This window comes from Rhineura floridana, chromosome 18 (genome assembly GCF_030035675.1).
Source record: "Rhineura floridana isolate rRhiFlo1 chromosome 18, rRhiFlo1.hap2, whole genome shotgun sequence".
NCBI classification, from domain to species: domain Eukaryota; kingdom Metazoa; phylum Chordata; class Lepidosauria; order Squamata; family Rhineuridae; genus Rhineura; species Rhineura floridana.
Genome location: NC_084497.1, coordinates 17,760,395 through 17,784,494, shown reverse-complemented (window position 1 = coordinate 17,784,494; position 24,100 = coordinate 17,760,395). Strand labels below are relative to the sequence as shown.

Here is a 24,100-nt window from a genome sequence, read left to right as displayed (position 1 = left end):
TGACAGCAGAGGTGCTATATAGCCATTGTGGCCAGTAGCTGTTGATAGCCTTATCCCCCATGAATTGGTCTAATCTCTTTTAAAGCCATCCAAGTCGGTGGTCATCACTGTCACTTAGAATCATAGAATCACAGAATTGGAAGGGGCCTTTCCAGGGAAAGAGAGCCGTTTGGTGCTGCCTGCCTGCCTGCTTGCTGCTTGGCTACCACCACCCTTTCCCAGTTGGACTTCTGCTCTGCGGGAGTCACACCTTGCAGGACCAGGCCCCACGTACTCAGCCAGCTGTGGCTGATTTTTTTCCCACCTGTCCTTTCTCTGGAGGGGATACATAAGCCGGCTGGCTGAGGTGGCTCCTGCTTTGTCTGCCTTTTCCAGGGTCTTCAGTTATGTGCCTGGGAGAGAGGAGTCAGAGCCAAGTGGGGAGATTTGAGGAGCCCCCAATCAGTGTAGTGACGGGTAGAGGGAGATATGACGTTGTGAGGAGGACTTGCCAGGTAAGGGGAATGTGGCCCAGGCAGTTAATGGCTGTGCCTTGTTCCGGTCCTCCCCCCACCCGCAGGTTTGTTGGTTGCCCTATCAGCCGGCTCTCAGGCCTCCAGATGCTGCTGCTAAATGCCAGATCAGTGCATAATAAGGTCTCCCTCATTCACAATTTAATTGTGGATGAGCCAGCCGACCTGGCATGTATAACCGAGACCTGGGTGGGTGACCAGGGAGGAGTCAGTCTCTCCCAGCTATGTCCACCAGGGTACCTGGTCCAGCATCAGGGTAGACCTGAGGGTCGGGGAGGGGGGTTGCTGTGGTCTATAGGAGCTCCATCTTTCTCTGCAGGCACCCTGTCCATGTGACTACTGGTCTGGAGTGTTTGCACCTTATGTTGGGTCAGCGGGACAGACTGGGGATTCTGTTGGTGTGCCGCCCACCCCGCTGCCCAACAGACTCCCTAGCTGAGCTGACGGAGGTGGTCTTGGGTGTACTGTTGAAATCCCCCAGACTGTTGGTTCTGGGGGATGTCAACATCCATGCCGAGGCCACCTTATCCGGGGCAGCTCAGGATTTCACGGTCTCCATGACAACCATGGGACTGTCCCAATATGCCATTGGCCCAACACATGTAACAGGGCATACTCTAGATTTGGTTTTTGCATCTGGACATGGAGTTGGTGATCTGAATGTAGGGGGCCTTACATCAGTCCCTCTGTCATGGACAGATCACTGCTTGCTGAAGTTTAGACTTACAGCAACTTTTCCCCTCTGCAAGCGTGGGAGACCTATTAAGTTGGTCCGCCCTCAGAGACTAATGGATCCGGATGGTTTCCAAAGGGCTCTGGGGAGTTTTCCGGCTGATAGGGCTGGCGCTCCTTTCGAAACCCTGGTTGAACTGTGGAATACAGAAATGACCCGGGTGGTTGACATGATTGCTCCTGAGCGCCCTCTCCTGTGTAGAGCTCGTACGGCTCCATGGTATACCCCAGAGCTGAGAGCGATGAAACAATATAGGAGACATCTTGAGTGCAGATGGAGACGAACTCCTAGTGGATGCAGTTACACACTGGTAAGTGCCTATGGTAAGCTGTATTTAGGGGCAGTGAGGGCAGCAAAAAAACAATATTTTGCTGCCATTATGAAATCATCAATCTGCCGCCCAGCAGAGGTCTTCAGAATTGTCCGGGGGCTATTACACTCTGGCCCCAGGGACATAGTAGAATCATCTGAGGCCCGCTGTAATGAATTTGCTAGGCACTTCCAGGATAAAATCTTTAGCATCCGCCAGGACTTAGACTCCAGTGTTATAGCAGGTGAATCAAGCGAGGTATCCAGAGCACAGCCTTGTCCCGACTTCTTGGATGAGTTTCAGTTAGTGCAGCTTGAGGACGTTGACAAGGTTCTTGGACAGGTTCGTGCAAGCATGGATCCTCGCCCTTCTTGGCTAATAAAAGCTAGCAGGGATGGAACAGCCGGCTGGGCCAGGGAAGTGATTAATGCCTCTCTGCGAGAGGGGGTGGTCCCTGGCTGCCTGAAAGAGGCATTAGTGAGACCATTCCTGAAGAGGCCCTCCCTGGACCCAGAAAATCTTAATAACTATAGGCTGGTAGCAAATGTTCCATTCCTGGGCAAGGTCCTTGAACGAGTAGTTGCAGGCCAGCTCCAGACACTCTTGGATGAGACAGATTATCTGGATCCATTTCAGTCGGGTTTCAGGCCTGGTTTTGGCACGGAAACAGCCTTGGTCGCCCTGTATGATGACCTTTGTCGGGAGAGAGACAAGGAGAGTGTGACTCTTGATTCTCCTTGATCTCTCAGCGGCTTTCGATACCATTGACCATGGTATCCTTCTGGGGAGACTGGCTGAGTTGGGAGTGGGAGGTACTGCATTGCGGTGGTTCCACTCCTACTTGGCAGGTGGCCTCCAGAAGGTGGTGCTTGGGGAACATTACTCAGCACCCTGGACTCTCCAGTATGGGGTTCTGCAGGGGTCAGTTCTGCCCCCATGCTGTTCAACATCTACATGAAACCGTTGGGTGCGGTCATCCGGAGCTTCGGAGTGCGTTGCCATCAGTATACTGATGACATGCAGCTCTATTTCTCCTTTTTATCTCCTTCAGGTGAGGCTGTCAATGTGCTGAACCGGTGCCTGGCTGCGACAATGGACTGGATGAGGGCTAATAAACTGAGGCTCAATCCAGACAAGACTGAGATGCTGTTAGTGGGTGGTTCTTCTGACCAGGTGGTGGATGTCCAACCTGTTCTGGATGGGGTTGCACTCCCCCTGAAGGAGCAGGTTCGTAGTTTGGGGGTTCTCCTTGAACCATCTCTGTCACTTGAGGCTCAGGTAGCCTCGGTGGCCCGGAGTGCCTTCTACCAACTTCGGTAGGTGGCCCAGCTACGTCCCTCTCTGGACAGGGATAACCTGGCTTCAGTTGTCCATGCTCTGGTAACTAGATTACTGCAATGCGCTCTATGTGGGGCTGCCTTTGAAGATGGTTTGGAAACTGCAGCTTGTGCAAAATGCAGCAGCCAGATGGGTAACAGGGACCAGATGGTCCAACCATATAAAACAGATTCTGGCCCGCTTGCATTGGCAGCCTGTATGTTTCCGAGCTTGATTCAAGGTGCTGGTTTTGACCTATAAAGCCTTACATGGCTTGGGACCACAATACCTGGTGGAACGCCTATCCCGATACGAACCACCCGTACACTACATTCAAGATCAAAGGCCCTCCTCTGGGTGCCTCCTCTGAGGGAAGCTCGGAGGGTGGCAACAAGGGAGAGGGTCTTCTCAGTGGTGGCCCCCAAATTATGGAATGTTGTTCATGACAAGGTGCGCCTGGCGCCAACACTGTTATCTTTTCAGCACCAGGTCAAGACTTTCCTCTTCTCCCAGGCATTTTAGCATGTGTTTTTAAATTGTTTTTATATTGTTTTGAATTTTAAAATTGTGTTTTAGATTGTTTTTAAAATATGTTTTTAAATTGTGTATTTGTTTTAATGTTTTTGATTACTGTAAACCGCCCAGAGAGCTTCGGCTATAGGGTGGTATACAAGTGCAATCAATCAATCAATCAATCAATCAATCAATCAATAAAAGGCCATCAAGTCCAACCCCCTGCTCAATGCAGGAATCCAAATTAAAGCATCCCTGACAGATGGCTGTCCAGCTGCCTCTTGAATGCCTCCAGCGTTTGAGAGTCCACCACCTCCCTAGGCCATTGGTTCCATTGTTGCACCACTGTAACAGTTAGGAAGTTAGGAACTTGCAGGAGCGAGTTATGCAGTTTAACGATGCACTTTGTGAAGAAGCCCTTCCTTTCGTGCGTCCTGAGTCTTCCAGTCTTCAGCTGCTCTGGGTGACCCCCACTGGATTCTCAGATCATGGGGACCCAGGAATCATTTAATGAAGCTGAAGATTGGGAAGACTGAGGACAATTAGGAACACAGATTATTTGGAATCAGATGGCCAGCCTTTGTATCTTGAGAGTGCTTTGCCACCTTTTGCAGTCCTTAACACCTTTGGCATGTTTCCCCATGGTATTTTTAGATCTGCCACCCTGCAAGTCCCCCTGGAACAATAATTCTCACTGCAGGCCAATATTTTCAAGGAGGTGGAAGAAGTGACACAGAAGACCGAGGGTTTGATTTGAACAAGGACTGCTCAGTTTGCAGATCAGTGTTCCTGTAGAGAAATAAGAAATGCTGGTAATAATGAAAGAGAGAGTGAGAGAAGGAATGTTAGTTTTCAAAACAACAAGAAATCAGGTGATGCTGCTGTGACTGATGTTTGTCCCAAAGGCTAGTTGAGAAAGAAGAATACAGAACTTTTTTTTTTATTTTACAAAAAATAATAATCTGGCGCTGGTAACATTAGCACAGGGCTGGTCAGTGCAGATTGGCATCAGTGATCCTGAGAATGAATTGACTCAATTTTACAGAAATGTAGGGTGGCATCCAAAGAGGGACGGAAAGACCTGTTCACTCTGCTTCTCTGCTTCTCGCTTTTTGACAATCTGAACTTCAGTTCTCCACATTTCTGCAGGAATCTGCAATTTTTTTTAAAAAAAAATCTCATGAAAATTCTTCAACATTTTAGTGCAAATTTCTCCCCACAAACACATTTTTTTTTACAATAATTTTTATTCAAATTTTCATAAAACATAGAAAACAAAATCATAAAACATTCAAAGACAAAAAACAAAACAAAACAAAAATGATTAAACAAAAAAAAATAAAATGTTGACTTCCCATTTGTCACATATCAAATCAGTTATAGGTCTACAATATATAACAATCCTGTCTCTTAAATCATATTATAAAATCACTTTCCTCCAGTAGTTATCTTAATTAATCATCAAATCTCATAAACATTACTTTATTCTTTCCACAAAAAGTCAAAGAGAGGTTTCAATTCTTTAAGAAATATATCTATCAATTTTTCTCCAAATAAACATGTCAATTAATCCATCTCGTTAATAATTATAATAATCTTATTGTCATAACCATAGTCCAAATAAACATTTCGATTAATCCATCTCATCAGAATCTGTTAGGTTCAATAATTTCAATAGCCATTATTCCATTATCCCTATTAGTTCCATCTTCCATCTTCAATAGTCCTGTTAAGTCCAGTAATTTCAGTGTCCAATCTTCCATTATCAGTATTCCATAATAATCTTGCTGTTGTAGCCATAGTCATATAATAAGAGTCTGATGGGAATTTCCTCTATCCCAAATATTTTCTTGCCATCCATTCTGAATAAGTTGCTGAAATACTGTTGTAAAGTCATATCTGTGTTCTTCTTTTTTACAAAATGCACTGGCTCATCTCTTAAGAGTTTTTCCATTGTCACATGGCTGCAGTTAATTCCATAGATTTTCTCTATATCAAACTCCATCACATCATTCCAGTCCAGAAGATTATCCAAGCCATTGATAACTTTATCTCTAATATCTTCATTAATTTCTTCAGAGATAACGTTAAATTCCAAACAGTAGATTTTATTTCTAAAATCCATAAACTCCAGATCTTTTTCCAATTCCACATTTGTTCCAATCTCCAGGGCTTGTATCTTCCCTTTATTTTTTCTTTTCTCATCTCTGATCTCATTCTCCTCTCTCACAGGATCCCCTATTTCTTTAAGCTCCTGCGTCATTTTGCTCAGTTCAATTTTCAGCTCCTTACTACCCTGTCGCAGGGTTTGTTTCGTTATCTCAATCTCATCCATTATTTTCTGAAATATAGTTACTTCCAGATTCTCAGCCACTTTCTTGACTGCCATTTTTAAAACCACGAAAACAAAGCAAAACAAAAATAAAGAAGAACCACTTCTTATTTCAGCAACAATTGGGTTAATATTCCAGGCTTGATGACATCACAGTATAAACAGAGCAACCTGCCTTATCTCTCTATGTTCAAGAATACAAAACAAATTTAGTTCCCAGCATCAAAACAGTTAGTGGCGTCGTGAAGAAGCAGATTCGTCAAAATAAAATAGACCAAAAAGAGAATAGTCCCAGACAATATAATATTCCTCGGAATAGAAATCAGGAATAGAAATCCCTCTTCTGTTTATTATCTTTAGAATGCACTTCCAGGACAGCTTTTTGCGACAGAAACAGAGATAAGCTGTTAATTTCGTGAATAACAGAGAAGAGCTATATCTCACCCAGAAGTTGTCCAAAGCCGATCAATCTGACAAATCTCCTTTTGCTGCAACAATTTAAACCAAGTAAAAAAAATAATAGAAAGAAGGGTGCTTGCCTGTTAGTCCGTTCTCTCTTTAAAGAAAAGATAAACATATCGCTTAAACAGATAGAGCTTGTTAGGAAGTCCGTCCGGCATTGTTGGCTGGACCTTATCTCATAAATTAATGAAATCCAGTCCTCCCAACAAAAACAGGCTTTTGAGGTTGATCTCTACGTTTCTCCCTGCCCGGGAGAAATTTCATCAGTCAAAAAAAAAATGTTCTGACTGATTTATATCTGAATAAGCTTCTTTTGAGGCGAGAGCCCATCCCAAAAGCAGGCACAAGCGAAGTCACCCTTCCCGGAAGTCCCCACAAACACATTTTTGTGTGCAGTTTTGACTAATATACACATTTTTGCAAGCAATTTATCTATAATGCACCTTTGCATGTTATTTTCACTAATATATTCATTTTTATGCATGCTTTTCCAGACTATATGCATTTTGGTAAACATTGGGTGGAGAATTGCACAGCAACATGCAGATGAGTGCAAACTTCAAAGGATGTCTGTGTTTTGGTTGTCATATTCTTTCGGAAAGTATGAATAGGATCGATTCTGCTTTAAATGTGAATTGAACTGAATTGCTCTTCTATCCCTCTGTCCAGCTACTCAGAGTAGACCCATTGAAATTAACAGATCTCAGTTAGCAATATCCATGAATTTTGATGAGTCTCTGGCTAACATTGCATGCAACCCATAATTCTTTTTGCTTCCTTGTTCTTTAGTGCTGAGTACATGTTCTTTAAAAAGCAGCACATGCTTTGCTGCCACTTTGTTAGGTTTTAAGCCTTCAAGCATCAGCTACCATTTAAAGCACCCTTCCTGGTGCCCTCTGGATATTTTGACTACAACTCACATCAGCCCCCAGAGAGACATCTGGGACTGATGGTGGTTGTAGTCCAAAATTTGGAGGACACCCAGTTATAGAAGGCTGATTTAAAGAATATGGGAATGTCCAAAATTCACCCTGCTAGACCCTTTGGCTTGGCTACAGTTGCAATGGTGCATAGTGTACTGATCCAAGGATGTAGCCATCCAGGATCATGGGTCCCTTACTTTTTTGGGAGCAAGGTCCCAGCCAGGTCTTTATGTATGAGCCAATCGACATTTAAGCATGTTAGCCTCTGAGAAGACTCCTTGTCCTTTCGTGCTGATTGGAGCCCGCCAGAGTGAAAGGAGACACTACTCAGTAGCTAACACACAGCCTCCCCTTTCATGCTGATTGGCTCCTAAGGACATGTGTTGTAGCAGAATGTGAACTCAAAGATGACGCAGAGAGAAAGAGAGAGGAAGGTAGGTAGAAATGGGGGTATTGGTGTGAGGGGGCATGGTGTGACTGTAATGAAGGGCCCCTGCACTTCTGGATTTGCCACTACACTATTGGTAGCATCTATTAAGGAGGTCAGAAATGCCCTTTTCAAGCCCAGATGTGATTAACACCCTCATCACTGACTGTACCAATATGCTGTGTATAGTTGCCATCACATAAGGCAAGGGTTGTATTTTGGATACTCTGTTCATAGGGTTCATAGGCAACAGAAAAGACGACTGTACACATGGATATCACCAAATGGTCAATATAGGAATCAAATTGATTATATAATTGGAAGCAGAAGATGGAGAAGTTCCAAAACAAGACCAGGAGCAGACTGCGGCACAGATCATGAATTGGTAATATCAAAAATCAGAGTAAAGCTGAAGAAGAAGAACAAAGCAATCATAATGCTAAAATACAATTTAAATAACATCCCAGAAGAATATAAAAATCAAATAAGAAACAGATCTGAGGCTTTAAACTTAGTTGACAGAGAACCAGAAGAACTATGTCGTGAAGTCAGAGACATTATCAGTGACAAATGCAAAAAGACAATACCTCTAGTTAAAAAGAGAGAAAGACCTCAATGGATGATTGAAGAAACTCTTCAAATGGTTAGAGAAGGAAGCAAAAGGAGATAGAAACACAGTTAGAACCCTAAATGCAACAATACAGTGACTAGTATATAGGGACAAAGAGAGCTATTACAATGCTTATTGTATAGAAATAGAAAAGGACAACAAAAAGGGTAGAACAAGAGCCCTCTTCCAAAAGATTAGAGAAATGAAAGGGAAATTTAAATAATCAACAGGGGAACACACTGACCGACCAAGAAAAAATAAAAGGAAGATGGAAGCAATACACTGAAGAACTCTATAAAAGAGATGCCAGGATGACATATTCATTCATGGAGGAACTGTATGATGAAGAACCAGAAATTTTAGAATATGAGGTGGAAGCTGCTCTTAAAATACTTGGAAGAAACAAATCACCAGGAACAGATGGCATACCAATAGAGTTGCTACAAGCTACTGAGACTGAATCTGTCCAAATTTTGACAAAATTTGTCAACAAATATGGAAAACTAAACAATGGCCCACAGACTGGAAGCGTTCAACATGCATCCAAATTCCAAAGAAAGGGGATCCCAGGGAATGCAGTAATTATCAAACTATTGTCTTAATATCCCATGCAAGTAAAGTAAAGCTCAAGATTTTACAACGAAGGCTATTTTCATATATGGAGCAAGGAATGCCAGACGTCCAAGCTGGATTTAGAAAGGGAAGAGGCACCAGAGATCATATCGCAAACATACGTTGGATAATGGAACGGACCAAGGAATTTCAGAAGAAAATCACCCTGTGCTTTATAGATTACAGCAAAGCATTTGATTGTGTAGTTCATGAAAAACTATGGAATGCTTTAAAAGAAATGGGGGTGCCACAGCATCTGATTGTCCTGATGCGCAACCTATACTCTGGGCAAGAGGCTACCGTAAGGACAATTCTTGTAAGGATAATTGTCCTGTAAGGACAATGGAGAAACCAACTGGATCCCCATCAGAAAGGGTGTGAGACAGGGGTATATTTTATCACCCTATTTGTTTATTTTATCACCCTATTTGTTTCTGCATATCTATATGCAGAACATATCATACAGAAAGCGGGATTGGACCAAGATGAAGGTGTGAAAATTGGAGGGAGAAATATCAATAATTTAAGATATGCAGAAGATACCATACTACTAGCAGAAACAACTAATGGTTTAAAAAAATGCTGATGAAAGTTAAAGAGGAAAGCACAAAAGCAGGACTACAGTTGAACGTCAAGAAGACTAAAGTAATGACAACTGAAAATTTATGTAACTTTAAAGTTGACAACAAGGACATTGAACTTGTCAAGGATTATCAATCCCTCTGCACAGTCATTAACCAAAATGGAGACGACAGTCAAGAAATCAGAAGAAGGCTAGGACTGGAGAGGGCAGCTATGAGAGAACTAGAAAAGGTCCTCAAATGCAAAGATGCATCACTAAACACCAAAGTCAGGATCATTCAAACCATGGTATTCCTGATCTCTATGTATGGATGTGAAAGTTGGACAGCGAAAAAAGAGGATAAGAGAAAAATCAGCTGATTTGAAATGTGGTGTTGGAGGACAGCTTTGCACATACCATGGACTGCAAAAAAGACCAATAATTGGGTGTTAGAACAAATGAAACCAGAACTGTCACTAGAAGCTAAAATGATGAAACTGAGGTTCCTCTTGAATGCCTCCAGCGTTGGACAGCCCACCACCTCCCTAGGTCATTGGTTCCATTGTCGTACCACACCAACAGTTAGGAAGATTTTCCTAATGTTCAGATGAAATCTGGCTTCCTGTAACTTGAGCCCATTATTCCGTGTTCCACACTGTGGGACAATCGAGAAAAGATCCCAGCCCTCCTCTATGTGACAACCTTTCATGTACTTGAAGAATGCTATCATATCTCCCCTCAGTCTTCTCTTCTCCATGCTAAACATGCCCAGTTCTTTCAGTCTCTCCTCACAGGGCTTTGTTTCCAGTCCCCTGATCATCCTCATTGCCCTCCTCTGAACCCGTTCCAGTTTGTCTGCCTCCTTCTTAAAGTGCAGTCTCCAGAACTGGGGTTGTTGAGCTTAGGCCCAGTGCTTTACACATTGGTACATGTGGGGTTTTAAGAGCCCTTTGACTCTTACTTCTTTTATTACATATCTAAGCAGTTTACATACAAATTATTCACATGAAAATTCTGAAAAATATCAAATTTTAAAAACAAGCAGACATAATAACATGATCCACATATAGAAGCTGGCAGCCAGGCCACCCCCTAGACTGGATAGAAGTAAGATCAATAGTTATGTTTCAATCAATAAAGTATCAATCAATCAAGGTTTTAAGGTTGTGCATAGTTTAATTGTATTTTAATTGTATTTGTTTTAATTGTTTTTTTTTAATGTTTTTAACTACATGTAGTTCTGTTTGTAAGCCACCCTGAGTTGCAGTTTGGAAAAAAGGGCGGGGTAAAAAAAATAAAGTTTCAATCAATCATTCAATTATACGTAATAAAATGACTTGCCTGGGTAAGCTTGCCTACACAGAAAAAGGTTTTGGGTGGCATTAAAAATAGACCACCATGTAGGAAAAAGGCACCTCCCTTAATATCAACGGGCAGGGAGTTCCAGAGAGTAGGTGCTGCCACCACACTTCAAGATGAATGTCTCACACAGATGCCACTTCCTATGTTCCCACATAAGACCTGCAATGTCAGAAACGGGCCTGTAATAGCTCGCATGTTCTCTGCACTTCTGTAACCACTAGGTGGCTTCCAAGTACGGCGGATTGCATGAGATTTTGCACAGCTTCAGAACGCTTCCCGGTGTTTGCTGAAACAAACACGCAGGGTCACTCCCACCCACTCACAGCTACATTTAAAGTGTCCTCAGTGTATTTTGGTTTTTTTAAAAAATGGCAAGCATGTATCCGTCCGCACATTAGTCCAGTGGAAAGTGTCTAGTCTGGGTTTCGTGCTTGCCTCGCGTGGAGCTGAAGCAGATTTTTGCAACTCTGAAAGGCATGTTGCTCTTTCTCGGGGCTCAAGGTCAGTTTGAGATGACAGTGTTGCTATTTGCTTTATAGGCTGTGCCTCACCACCACTGATAAAGGCCTCCAAGTCATCCCAATTGCAGCTGTTCCTGGAGGAGCCAAATGGATGTGACAGAGCACCATTTCCCCACCCGAACGGCCATAATATAAAGGCGGGGAAGCTTTTTTCAGCTCGAGGGCCACATTTCTTTCTGGGCAACTTTCTGAGGGCCACATGCCAGTGGTGGGCAGGGCCAGAGGCAAAAGTGGGCAGAGCAACAAATGTCAATGTTAACTTTGTACAGTAGGCTAGTTTCGATACACACACACATACACACACTCTCTATCCAGGGAAAGCAAGAGGCATTCGAATGCCAAGGGCCCATTCTAGCCAGGAAAAACACTTGAGCTGCAGGGCCGGTGAGGGCCGGTGAGGGGTGTGGCCCTCAGTGGAAAGTTCTGAGGGCCAGATAGAGAGGCCGGGAGGGCCACATCCAGTTCCCAGACTGGAGGTTCCCCACTCCTTAGATTGACAAAGTGTAACATTGAAAGAGGAAGCACTTTGCCCACTTGAGACGCTGCACCAATTCACATAGGACAGGCCTGGCTCCAGGGTTTGGGGAGAGGGAGTTCCAAAGCCCGTCGCATGGTCCTCTGCAAGCTCAGACAATCAGCTGCAACCCTCCCCCCTCCGTTGGCTCAGCCACATCTTAACCTGCCCCATACCCTGGCATCATATATATGTATATATACCCAAATGTCATATTCTGTTTGGTACGCACTATGTAAAGCATTTGGCATGGCGCAATACTTCACATTTCTAACAGTGGCACCCCTGAGAAAATCATTCACAGCTTTACCACTTCAGACTATGCCCTCTGCTTTTCTGGAGGGGAGGTCTTCTAACGTTCCGACCCGACAAAGAGTTTATATCTGTCAATCTGGTGAAGTTGAGGACATTATACATGATTTACTAAGTTGCCCCCTATATAAGTCCCCCAAGGTTAAATTTTCTTTCCTACATCCTTTGCTCCTTGTTAAATAGACTTCCCCTGGAGCAGTTATGTGTTCTGCTAGCAGGCAATGATACCTGGAATACTTGTTCCAAACATCCAACCCTGGATGAGTGATTATAGAGAAAAGAAATTCTAGGGAACTGAACCAGAAACTAAAAAGTTGGTTGATTTTATCATTCATTTCTTATGAACATTTTATACTATTTCATGTAACAGACTTCTAGTCTCTGCATGTGTGGTTAAGCAGTATACAAATCTTGTTAAATAAATGAAAATAAAACAGACTGATGGAATGCTCTGCAGAAAACTGTGGGGATTAGCTTTCTGGGGCTGCTACGACCTGGGAGACCAGGGTTCAAATCCCCACACAGCCAGGAAGCTCACTGGGTGACCTTGGGCCAGTCACTGCCTCTCAGCCTCAGACGGAGGCGATGGTGAACCCCCTCTGAATACTGCTTATCATGAAAGCCCTATTCATAAGGTTGCCATAAGTCGGAGTTGCCTTGAAAGCAGTCTATTTCATTTTTCAGGTGGCAAAGTTTGCTCTAGCTGCAGGAAAAGTAAGAGCTAGATACCAAAAACACCTTGTGGGGTCAGTGGGATGAGCCTCAGCGCTATTATGACTATAGTATTTATACACTAAGACATGGAGTGGGTCAGGGAATCTTTCGTTCGGGAGAGGAAATTTTATTTGAAATGTATTGTTCTTTAACTATATGTTGTTGAACTGTGTTTGGTTGGGATATGACTTGTATTTCAATATGTATTTTGTATTTTCCTTTTACACGCGTTTAACTGTGGTAGCCTATGGCTCTGAGCAATAAAGATTCATTTCATTTAGCATATATATATATATTATTACATTTCTATTCCACCTTTCCTCTGAGAAGCTCAAGGCAGGATACCAAGATGGCTTCCCCCTCCAGGTTCTATCCTTACAACAGCCCTGTGAGGTAGGTTAGGCATCGGGTGTAGGGCATAGCCAAACTAGCCCTGCAGGCCAAATGGGGAGGCCTGATGGGCTAAATCAGGCTCGTGGGTCACACATTCTGCCTTGAATAGTTGTTCCAAACATCCAACCCAGGATGAGTGATTATAGAGAAAAGAAATTCTAGAGAAACTGAACCAGAAACTAAAAAGTCTGTTGATTTTATCATTCATTTCTTATGAACATTTTATACTATTTCATGTAACTCTGTGCATGTGTGATTAAGCAGTATACAAATCTTGTTAAATAAATGAAAATACAGACTGGTGGAATGCTCTGCAGAAAATTATGGGGATTAGCTTTCTGGGGCTGCGAATGTGGGGGGGGAAGAGTCCTTGTTAAAAACCTGTCTAAAGCAGGCAAACAGCAAGGCAGGAGAAGTGATTACAACATCACTTCCCCTTCACCCAGATATAATTCAGAGTTTGCAAAATGAAATCTCTGTGTCGTAACCCTATTGACGAAAACCTTGACATGAGAAGGAGATTAGCGGACAGATCTGCTCTCTGTCAGGAATTTAAAAGGCTGTTGCTTAAACTAATCACTGGGGGGGGGGGGAAACACACACCAGTCTTGTTTAGCTGTAAATCCCAAGATACAGTGGTCTCCTCTGAAGCTCGCCTACACTTGGGAATTCCTCCTGAACGTCTTCATGCACACTTGGGCTAAGACTTGAAGAGCAGGTGCAGATTAGACCCCGAGTGAGAGTGGCACCCCCTTAAACCACATGCGGAGCACTTTGTCCCTCCAGGTGTTGCAGGATCCTTTCTTACATCATCCCTGACCAGGGTTGTGGCTGGCCCCAGATGTTGCAGGATCCTTTCTTCCATCATCCCTGACCAGGGTTGTGGCTGGCTGGTGGGTGGAACGCAGGGTGCCCAACAGCAGGTGGTGCCAGGGCCAATGAGAGAGAGAGCCATTCTAGTTTTGCCCCCATCGTCTTCTCCCTGCTCATTTCTACAAGGGGCTGCCTTGAGGCTGAGGAGGAAGCTGACAGCCAGGGCCACCCCCTGGACTGGATAGGAGTAAGAAGGCAGGCGGGTGGGGTCTGCCTGCCAGCAGGCGGAGGTCAGTGGGGCAGTGCCCCCTTTGCCCTAGTGGACCATCTTCCATTCTCCCCTACTATCAGCTCTGCTGGCTGGAGCTGATGGGAAACGGGAGTCCGTCACCCTTTGGAGTGCACGGCCCCCGTTCCCCTGATTTGCAGATGTGCCCACGCACCCCAGACGGCCGGCGATCCTCGCTCTTAACTCCGGCAGAGGCTACGAGGCACTCCGCCTTTTATGCCCAATTTTGGCTCCTTGCAGGGTCACCATTCGGGTGTGGAGCACCCAGGCCAAGTGGGGAGTCCGGGAGCGGGCGCGGGCACCAGCCTTGGCATCTGGGCCAAGTCTCACCGGGAGCTGCAGCAAAAAGGAATGTTTGCCGCCTGGACTTTGAAACCTCAGCCGCCCCCAGCAGTCCGGTCGCTGGACTCAAATCAGAAAACGCGTGTGTGTGCGCGCGCGCGGGTGTGCAGCGTATGTATGTTAAAGGAGGAGGGAGGAAGGAAGGAAGGAAGGAGAGATTTGCTGGCTGCTTTTTTGGTGCTGCTGCGGCTGCAGCCTCCCCGTTCCAAAGAACTTGAATTACAGCTCTGTGCAGCAGGCCCAACGTGGCATGCAGCAACAAGTCCTGGCTCGCAAGCCGGAGGAGCGATGCAATCCAGCGCCAGACTCGCTCGCTCTCGAAGTTGCATGCGTGTTTCGTGTGTGTGGATATAGGCGACGCTGCCGGGGGAGGGGAGGAAGCCTAGCTAGCCAGCCAGCCAGCCAGCCACTCACAGAAAGAAGTAAGGAGATCTGCTCTCGCTCTCGCTCCCCCCCCATACTTTAACTGCCAATCAGGCTTAATGGGGTATAAAACCTGCTGGGAGGGCGAGGGAGCCGCGGAAGGCAGATAAGAAAGTGCCCCGGGACGGGCAGCCAGAGGTCGCGGGCCAGCAGGCAACGTGAGCTAGAGAGGCAGGGATCCATCCCTGCCACGGATCGCCGACTCCGGAGTAATAAGCAGCAGCGAAGCGAAGTTGCTTCTTCTTCTCCCACCCAGTCAGGAAAAAGCCGAGGAAGAAGAGACGAGTCTGCAAATATTTACGCGTGTGCATGTGCGGAAGGGAGGAGGGACCCGGCACGCTGCCCCGAGCGCCCCCCCCCCGCGCACTCCGTCCTTTTTTTTTTTTTAAAGACAACTCCTTCCAAAAGACTCCCCCCCCCGTTTTTCCCTACGAGCAATTTCCTGAACTCCCCAGAATAGACACGAGCCGTCTGGAAAAGCGCTGCCGGCTCCCCAGGCAGACGCCGCCGCCGCGGGCTGTCGGAGCGACTGCGAGTCCGGCTTAAGGCAGAAGAACGAGAGAGAAAAAGAACTTTGCTTTGCCAAAAATAAAGGGGGGGTGGATCCTTTGGGATCCGGATCTTCGAGCAACTCTGGAAAGTTCTCTTGGCCTGGCGCTGGCCGGTCCCTTCGGCTTCCTCGGCCCCCTCCCGCGCGCCCCTCGGCAGATGCGTCTCCTCGGGAGTAAGCCCCGTTGTTCCGCATGGGGCTCGCTCCCAGGTGAGAGTGGCTAGGCTCCTGCCTGCGATCGCCCTCGCCGGCCGATCAGAACCTTTTTTTTTTTGCCTTTCACCGGCAGCCCCTCCAGCCCAAACCTCGCGCAACGCCTGGAGCAGGATTTTGCGCAAGGCGACCTTTCGTTTTGGGGTCGGCTGCGTGGTGGATCTAGGAGAGCCACTTTGGGGGGAGACGTCCCCCTTTCTTCCGACCTCCCTCGAAACGGACCCTCCCCAACTGACTCCTGCTTCGTCGTCCCCCCCCCCCCCCAGGATGGTTTGGAGGCGGCTGGGCGCTTGGCTCCTTTTCCCCGTCCGGCTGCTCTGCCTGGTGGCCAAGGCGGCGGCGGGCTCCCTGCTGCCCGGCAGACTCCGCGACCTGGCCGGGGACAGCGTGCTGGTCACCGGAGGAGGCCGAGGCATCGGGCGCTACTTGGCCAAGGAGTTCGCCAGACGCGGCGCCCGGAAGGTGAGGCCGGGGGGCGGGGAGGGCTTGCAAGGGTCGGAGCCGAGACGGCTGCCGCCTACCTAGGTCCGTATTGGCTACACGGACTGGTAGCGGCGGCTCGGCAGCGAGTTCTTCCCAGCCTTAACTGGGGATTGGAGCAAGGGGAGGTTGCCTCGGGGGATCCCACCTGAAGCTGCCTCAAGACATATATAAAGAGAGAGAGAGAGAGAGACCCAACAACTTTTCTCTGTTTGCATCGGTGTAGGGACTGCGCAATTAATGTGGGGTAGCCTGTATACCCCATAGCCGAGGGAGCAAGCCCCATTGAATTCAGTAGGACGTACCTCTGTGCAGACATGGTTAGGATCGCAGCATAAGTTAGGAACAGTGCAGTGGCCCCACGGGGTAAGACATTGGAGTAGGTGCCCCCCCAAACCTGCTCAGGAGAATGGGCCCCCAAGTTCAGCTGGGATGGCTGACCATATTTGCTTATTACCTTGATATCCCCCCACCTTTTCCTCCAAGGAGCTCAAAGGGGCTGGTGAACATTGATTTTCCCCTCCCCATTTTATCCTTACAACAACCCTGTGCAGTAGATTAGGCGGAGAGGCAGTGACTAGCTCAAGCGAGCTTCATAGCTGAGTGGGGATTTGAACCCAGGTCTCTCAGGTCCTTGTGTGACCCTCTAACCATTACTCCTGAAGTGACGTACTTTATCATCCAAAGGATGTGGACCTACATCTCTTTTAGTCCAGGGTTTAAGATGGCTTGACTGTACCCCTGGCTATGAATGGGGAAGTCCCCAATTCAGATCTTGCTTTGATGTCCCTCAGTGGTCTTAGGCGAGCCACTCTCCTTGCCTCAGCATCCCCACCTACAATATGGGGAACAGTCATGCTGGTTAGATTACAGTTATTGTCGTTAAGTATTGCAGCTGCTGGATAATTCAGGAAGGAACTGTCTCGGCAAGTGTCGGAGACCATGGGCACCTTTGCAGACTGGAGAAATGGTTGGCACCGTGCACCCACCACAACCATGCGCTCATGCATGCACCACATCAAATCAAATCAAATCACATGTGACGACTCATGCGTTGCGCAAAGGTTAAGACTGCAGTCCTATGCAGACTTACCTGGGGCTGTGGGTAAGCCCTGTTTAACTCACTGGAACTTTCTTCTGTATAGTCATGTGTAGGGTTGCACTGTGAGTCTTTATGTGTTCTGTGCTCCAAGCAAACATGGTCCCATTTGTGCTCTTCAATGTGCTTTAAATTATCGTTCTCATTGGGCTTTCTGCAATGCACATATAGCCTGGATGCAGAATTTGCATCTGTTTTCCTCCCCCCAGCCCACACGCTTACATGCCACAAACATTTCTTGCCGGTGTTAAGGGGATGATCACACCCCGGGAGGGTTTGACCTCCCACATCTAATTGAACCAAATGGCATCCAGGGGTCTGTTGGAATCCATCTAGGCCATGATGACTGGATGGTTCATTTATTCAATGGAGAAGGTCTCCAAGGTGCAGTCCTACCTTCACTGTGAATCTGTGCAAACTTCTCCAGGGGGTTGTGTTGATGGACGATCTGGATCTACCAGTAGATCTCTGGGTGGTTCGAATTAGAGCGGCAAAGATTTCTGACTCACGGTGGTTTAACAGCATCCATAACAAAATGACCTCCTCCCCCCCGCCCTCAAATTATAATACTGAAATGAAGAAACTTTGGGGTAAACAGGAATGTATTTTTGCATGAAAGGCATGCATGCTCAGCTAAGTTCTGGTCCTCAAAGCAGATTGCTGGGGTCAGAATTCTCTCTGTTTTGTTTCATTTTGTTGCACCTGGTCCTTGTGGGTGGACCTTAGGGCTTTTTTTGGTGGGGGGGTAGATCTCATAAGCCTGAAGGCTGCCTTTCCTTTCTTACCGAACCCCTCCCCAATCTGAAGCATTTGGCAGCAGGTTCTGGGAAATGCAGGAAGAGTCATTTGCACACACCCAGAGGCACTATTGATATGGCTCAATAGAATGCTGTGGGATTCACAATAAGGACAGATTTGGGGCTCTGCAGAAGGTCCATCTAGTTTCCTCACAGTGTTCAGCTGCTGGCTTCTTGAGAGCTCACAAGCAGGCCCCCTCTTTATTCATCATAACCAGCAGCCATTGACCTTCATTCTCCATGTATTTGTTCAATCCTCTGAGCAGCAGTGGTGTGTTAGGTTAATTTTAGACTCTGGCCTTGGAGAGCAGGGGAGTGTCTCTTCAGATGGCAATAATGTGCATTATCTCATGTCCGAATGTGGAAAGCCAGCCCTCTGCTGTGTTTGAGGGCCCTCCTACTGAGTTGGGCTCTGGGCATCTGTCCCAAAGTCCTGCACTAATGGTACCACTGCCTGAATGTTAATTATGAACCATGTAAAGAAGAGCTCGATGGTCAATTCTCAGCTCCATGAGGATACCGATTACCAGCGGTGCTGTTTACCACCCTTCCATAGTTGGGACAGCTTTTATGTTCCTGTTCATACCAGCAGGGGGAGCTTCTCAAAAGATTTGCATCATACTAAGTACCTTCTGGACAGCCACATTACCCTGGAAGGGGCAACCGAAGCAAGGATCAAAGCACCACAAAGCCAGCGCACTCCAAAATAAGCTACATTTCACTGTAGGAGTGAGAAGCAGCGTTTCAAAATCTGGAAGGGAGGCTGAGGCAAACAGAACTGGAGAATCTGGTTGGGTCACCCAACTAGCCAGAGAATCTGATTGGCGGCACAGATTTCAAAGGGGTGGGGCTTGTGCTTGGGAGCGTGCATGCTGTAGAAGTAGGAGAACCCTTTCATGTTTTCAAGCCCCAGAGAAATGCCAGGTGCTCTCGTTTCTTGAGCACAATTCATGTTCCAGCTTGCATGGAAATAAGGTGTGGGTTCACGAGCCGATATCTGTGCAATTTACTGACAATGTGGAGGCGTGCATTTCATAGTATCAAAGAATTAGTAGAGTTGGAAGGGGCCTATAAGGGCATCGAGCTCAACCAGCCCCCTGCTCAATGTGGGAATCCAAGTTATGTGATTTACCTGCTGAGTGCACTCTTTATTTATCATCAGAATTATGATACTGTTTTTTTTAATAGGGAATTGCTATAGCTCAGTGGCTGTGCCTTGCATTCAGAAGGCCTCAGGTTCAGTCCCAACATCTCCGGGCAGGGCTGTGAGAGACCTCTTTTCTGAAACCCTGGAGAAACACTACCAGTCAGTGTAGACATTACCTAGCTAAATGAACCAATGGCCTGACTCAAAAGGCAGCTTCCTATGTAATAATAGCAATGGTTGGTGATGATAACAATATTCTATTATTATAACCATGGAGCCCTCTGGGCAACTGATGGTAAAGAATAAAACAGAATGAAATTCTGTGGGTTGTCTCCAACTAAGTTCTATTCAGAATAGACCCATTGAAATTAGTAGGCCTAAGTTAATTGCATCCATCATTTTAATAGGTCTAACATTAAACAGAACCCTATAACAATAAAATAGAGCATGAGATGGTAGCATGGGCTACCTCACTTGAGGCTGCAGGGGCACAATACCTTATTTTGATTGCACCTCTTACATCAGGGAAGTCCTTGCATATAGAAAGCTAGCAACTCAGGAAGAAAATGGGATTGCACCACTTCAGGCTGCGGGTGGGCAGTCATATATATTTTTAATCCTCCCTGATGTTGAAAACATCCTGCAGATAGAAGGCACTGTGCTAGAATGATTTAAGGAAAGAAAAGCAACATTCTCCATGTTTTCTTGGTCTTTGTTAGCTGGGTGAGTTTTTTTTTTATTTTCCACGGGGAGACGTTCAAAACTGGCTGCAGATAGTGGTACAATCCATTCTAGCACCAGAGAGAAAGAGAGAGAGATACGCCTGTGGACTGGTGGGGCGGAAGGCAGGGAGCCCAACAGCAAGTGAAGCCAGAACCAATGATTGGCTGAGTCAGAGTGTTTTGCTCCCCATCTTCCTCCTTGCTGAGTTCCGCAAGGGGCAACCCTGAGACTAAGGAGGGAGAGGCTGACAGGCTGTGCTGCCGCCCCCTGAACTGGCTGTAAGCAAGATGGCAGGCAGGTGGGGGCTGGCTAAGGGCAGACTAAGGCTGGTGGGGCAGTGCCCTGTTTACCCTAATGGTCTAACCTTAATTGCATCCCCCTTCCCCTGCATGCGGCAGGCGGGACTCGCTAATCTGTGAAATGGGGTTGCGACTGATTCCGGGTTAATGCATCTGGGGTTAAAAGGGATGCACCCAAACTGCTAGAACAAGGTAGTCTGTACTTTGTTCTGGTTGTTTGCATCTGTTTTAGCTGTAGCGCCAACATGATTGGAGTGGCAAAGCAGTTATTACAGGAAGGAAAGTAGGTGTGTAGCTATGCTGGGAAGGTGAGAGAATTGGGAGGGAAAGGCAAACAGGCTGTTTTGCAAAAGGAAACAGGATAGATCCTGATAAGGGCAGCTTGGGGCTCTGAGAGAGAGGCTAGCCAGAGATAATATTTTGCCACATTCTGTGTTTTGCCTTTTTTTTTCAAGTATCCTTAGAATGCAAACCGAACTTGGATGACATCTTTGTACTGTGGTTCAGAGAGCTCCGTGTTCATCAGGGGTGGGGAGCCTCAGGCCTAGGGGCCAAAAGCAGATCTACAGGCCTCTCTGTCTGGCCCTTGGAAATCTCCCCAGGCCACACCCTCTTGCCTTTATTTATTTATTTATATCCTGCCCTTCCTCCCGGCAGGAGCCCAGGGCAGCCTTGTGTCCAGTGGGGACTGGTAGGATGGAAGGCAGGGAGGCTGACAGCAGGTGGCGCCAGAGCTAACGACAGGGAGAGCCAACCAATTCTGGATTTATCTCCATCCTCCTCCCTGCTAGTGCTACTAAGGCAGCGCTTGAGACTCAGTAGGAAGAAGCGGACAGGCAGTGCCGCCACACACACGGCCTGATTACAAGTAAGGAGACAGGCCGGGGGGCAGCCTGTGGCAGACAGGTAGGTGGGGCAATGCCCCATTTGCCCCGGTGGGCCAGCCCACACTGTTTACACTGTTTTGCCTGGCTGAAATGTATCCTTGAACTCTGATGATGCCTCATGCTTGTGTGTAAACTACCCTCCTGTGCAAAGCTAAAATTTACATTCACTGCTTCACCCAGCTTTGCCTCTGGCCCCGTCCACCATGGGCATGTGGCCCCTGGAAGGTTGCCCAGAAGGGAATGTGGCCCTCGGTCTGAAAAAGATCCTCCAACCCTGGTGTGTATTAGGGGTTGCATTTGTCTCAGTTCTGTCTTAGCTCTGCCTTCCTCCCAGGCCCAGAGTTTTGAGGACTGGCCATTGGAAAGGCAGTCAGAGAACTGACTGGCGTTTCAGCCAGTGAAGTTGATGAGGGGCTTGTAGATTCAGAACAGACAAAAATAAGTTCCTATTTTGACCGTTCTTAATCAAAGGTATGGAACTGGCTGTTGCAAGGCTTTCTTTTGGCCCAGCACCTTAGGTGGGTATACAAGGGGATTAGATGTCCTTGTAGGTTTCATAGATGGTTTCATGCCGCCACCAAATTTGGCAGCCATTTGTCTCTGGGGAAGAAGCGAGGGAGAGGGCAGTTGTCTTGACGCCCTGCTTGTGGGCTTCCCAGAAACATCGGATTGGCCATTGTGAGAACAGAAAGATGGGCTAGATGGGTCTTTGGTCTTTTCCAGCAGAACTCTTCTAATATTCTTAGGCTGAGCCCCATCTAGCGTGAAACAATCTAGATCTCAGCTTGGCTCATATTAAGCCCCGTTATCTGTGCCATGGAAGACTGTTTGTCCTTTCTCGTACCTGCAGCTGCAGAAAATAATCTGGACAACAGGGTTGATGGATCATAATGCGTATACCTTAATGCAGCTAAACTGTGGCCCTCCAGATGTTCCCAAAGACCACCTCCCGTCACTCCTTTGGCCCATGCTGGCTGAGGCAGATGGGAGTTGAAGTCCCAACACCATCTGGAAGGGCAACAGGTTCCCAACCCTGGCTTAATGCAAGGAGAATGCTGCCTTTCATTAGATCAGATGTTCTCAGCTGGGCAGAAGCCAACTGCAGCAGCCCATATGGGAGGCACCCCTTTCCCCCCACTCTTTCTGACACTCCCTTTTCCCTCCCAGTGGTCTGCCAGGAGGACAGATAATTCTTGCTAGTTGCCTGAAAGGATCACCTCCAGAGGGCATTTACAATTAGGCTGAGGGCCACATGAATTGAAGTCAAGGGCCGCACGTCTCCCACCTTCCCGTTAAGGTGTCCAGATCTTGTTGAGAGCACTAAGCACTTTGTAAAAGGTTCTCAGCACCACTTGGGCTCTGATCCTTCCTGAGCATCTTATAAGAACTTCTCAGCACTATTATTTATTTACTATTTATTTGTTATGAATTTATTTTGCCACCTGGGATCCTGCTGGCAGGAAGGGTGGGATATAAATCAAATAATAAATAAATAAATTTTAAAACAAAACATCTTTAAAAACATTTTTAAGAAGCTTTAAAAAAATCTATTTTTTTAAAAAAAAGAAAGTTTAAAAACATATTAAAAAGTAATTCCAACACAGACACAGACTGTGGGATGGGGTGAACCCTGCCAAGCCCAGTTTCTCATTTTCCCAATTTTAAATTCAGCTCTCCATATTAGTTTGCAATTTTTTTAAAATAAAAATGTCCTCGTGAAAATCCGGTAGCGTTTTAGTGTGCATTTCTTCTTATAATATGCATGTTTGCATGTAATTTTGCCAAATATACATATTAAAACCCTGTACGGTTTTGGCCCAGCCAAAGGAGGGAGCGCCTCCAGCATCATCAGCTATGCCGCCCAACAAGATCAGCCTCAAAAGGCCTTCTCTCTATCCCACCAGTTAAAACAGCTAGACTGGTGAGGACTAGGGAGAGGGCTTTTTCAATTGTGGCCCCCACTTTGTGGAATTCCCTCCCAAATGATCTCCGCCAGGCCCCCTCTTTGATGGGCTTCTGCCGGGCCTTGAAGACCTGGCTCTTCAGGCAGGTTTTTGGGGTGGGCTAGATTTTATTATTATTGTTGAGATTTTTAATGTTTTAATGTATTTTTATGTTTTTATTTTGTACGTCGCCCAGAGAGGCTGGACAGCCAGCCAGATGGGCAACGAATAAATTTAATAAATAATAAATATTTTTTGCAAATTCATTTCCCCAGTAGAATGCATTTTTGCATGTCATTTGCACTAACATTTTTATGCATACTTAAATTCAGCATGTGCACTTTGTACACATTACTTGGCTGGCGCAGTGCATAGCAAAATTTGGGGAGGTGTGAATTTGAAGGATGGCTGTGTTTCAGTACTGGAATTGTCTTGGAAGCTGTGAGCAAGTTCGGCTTGCCTTTCAGTGTGAACTGAATCAAATTTCTCTTCCATGCCTACACAGCACCCACTGGGCTCTGTGCCTTCCTTTTGCCTGTTATATTGTGGAAGTTTGTGCACTCTTTCTGGCAATGTTTCGCTCTGCCCAAGGCTTGCTTCTCAAACTGAATCTAACTTCCCCTTGTGGCTCTTCCTGATTCGCTGCCACCTGTTTCATGTGGCTACTGAAAGAAGTTTCCCTTCCACAGTGCGATTATGTAACCCTGGTAATTTTGCTTTAACTCCTTCCCGCGGGCAGCTGTGCACCATGATTCATGAGCTTAAGTGCGGGCAGAAATATCAAACTTCTAGCACTGACCTGGGATGGAAAGATCTGTTGATTTCAGTTCTTTCAGTTTTTCATTTTTCTAACCTGAAATTCAGGTCTCCAAATTTCTGCAGCAATTAAAAAAAAAAAAACCTCATGAAAATTCGCCAGCATTTTAGTGCAAATTTCTCCAAATAAACGTTTTTTTGCAGGCAGTT

General features: G+C 46.3%; 2 protein-coding genes across 2 annotated transcripts in view; both read left to right on the top strand.

The window, feature by feature from the left end:
* LOC133372418 (arylacetamide deacetylase-like 4) overlaps positions 1–11,851 on the top strand; it is a 43,006-nt gene extending 31,155 nt beyond the window's left edge. The window contains exon 4 of the mRNA XM_061600985.1: positions 11,215–11,851. Within this exon, the coding sequence (XP_061456969.1) occupies positions 11,215–11,293 (79 nt within the window). The 3' untranslated portion in view covers positions 11,294–11,851. The remainder of the gene's footprint in view (positions 1–11,214) is intronic.
* A 2,855-nt stretch (positions 11,852–14,706) lies between these two features.
* DHRS3 (dehydrogenase/reductase 3) overlaps positions 14,707–24,100 on the top strand; it is a 31,943-nt gene continuing 22,549 nt past the window's right edge. The window contains exon 1 of the mRNA XM_061600984.1: positions 14,707–16,221. Within this exon, the coding sequence (XP_061456968.1) occupies positions 16,027–16,221 (195 nt within the window). The 5' untranslated portion in view covers positions 14,707–16,026. The remainder of the gene's footprint in view (positions 16,222–24,100) is intronic.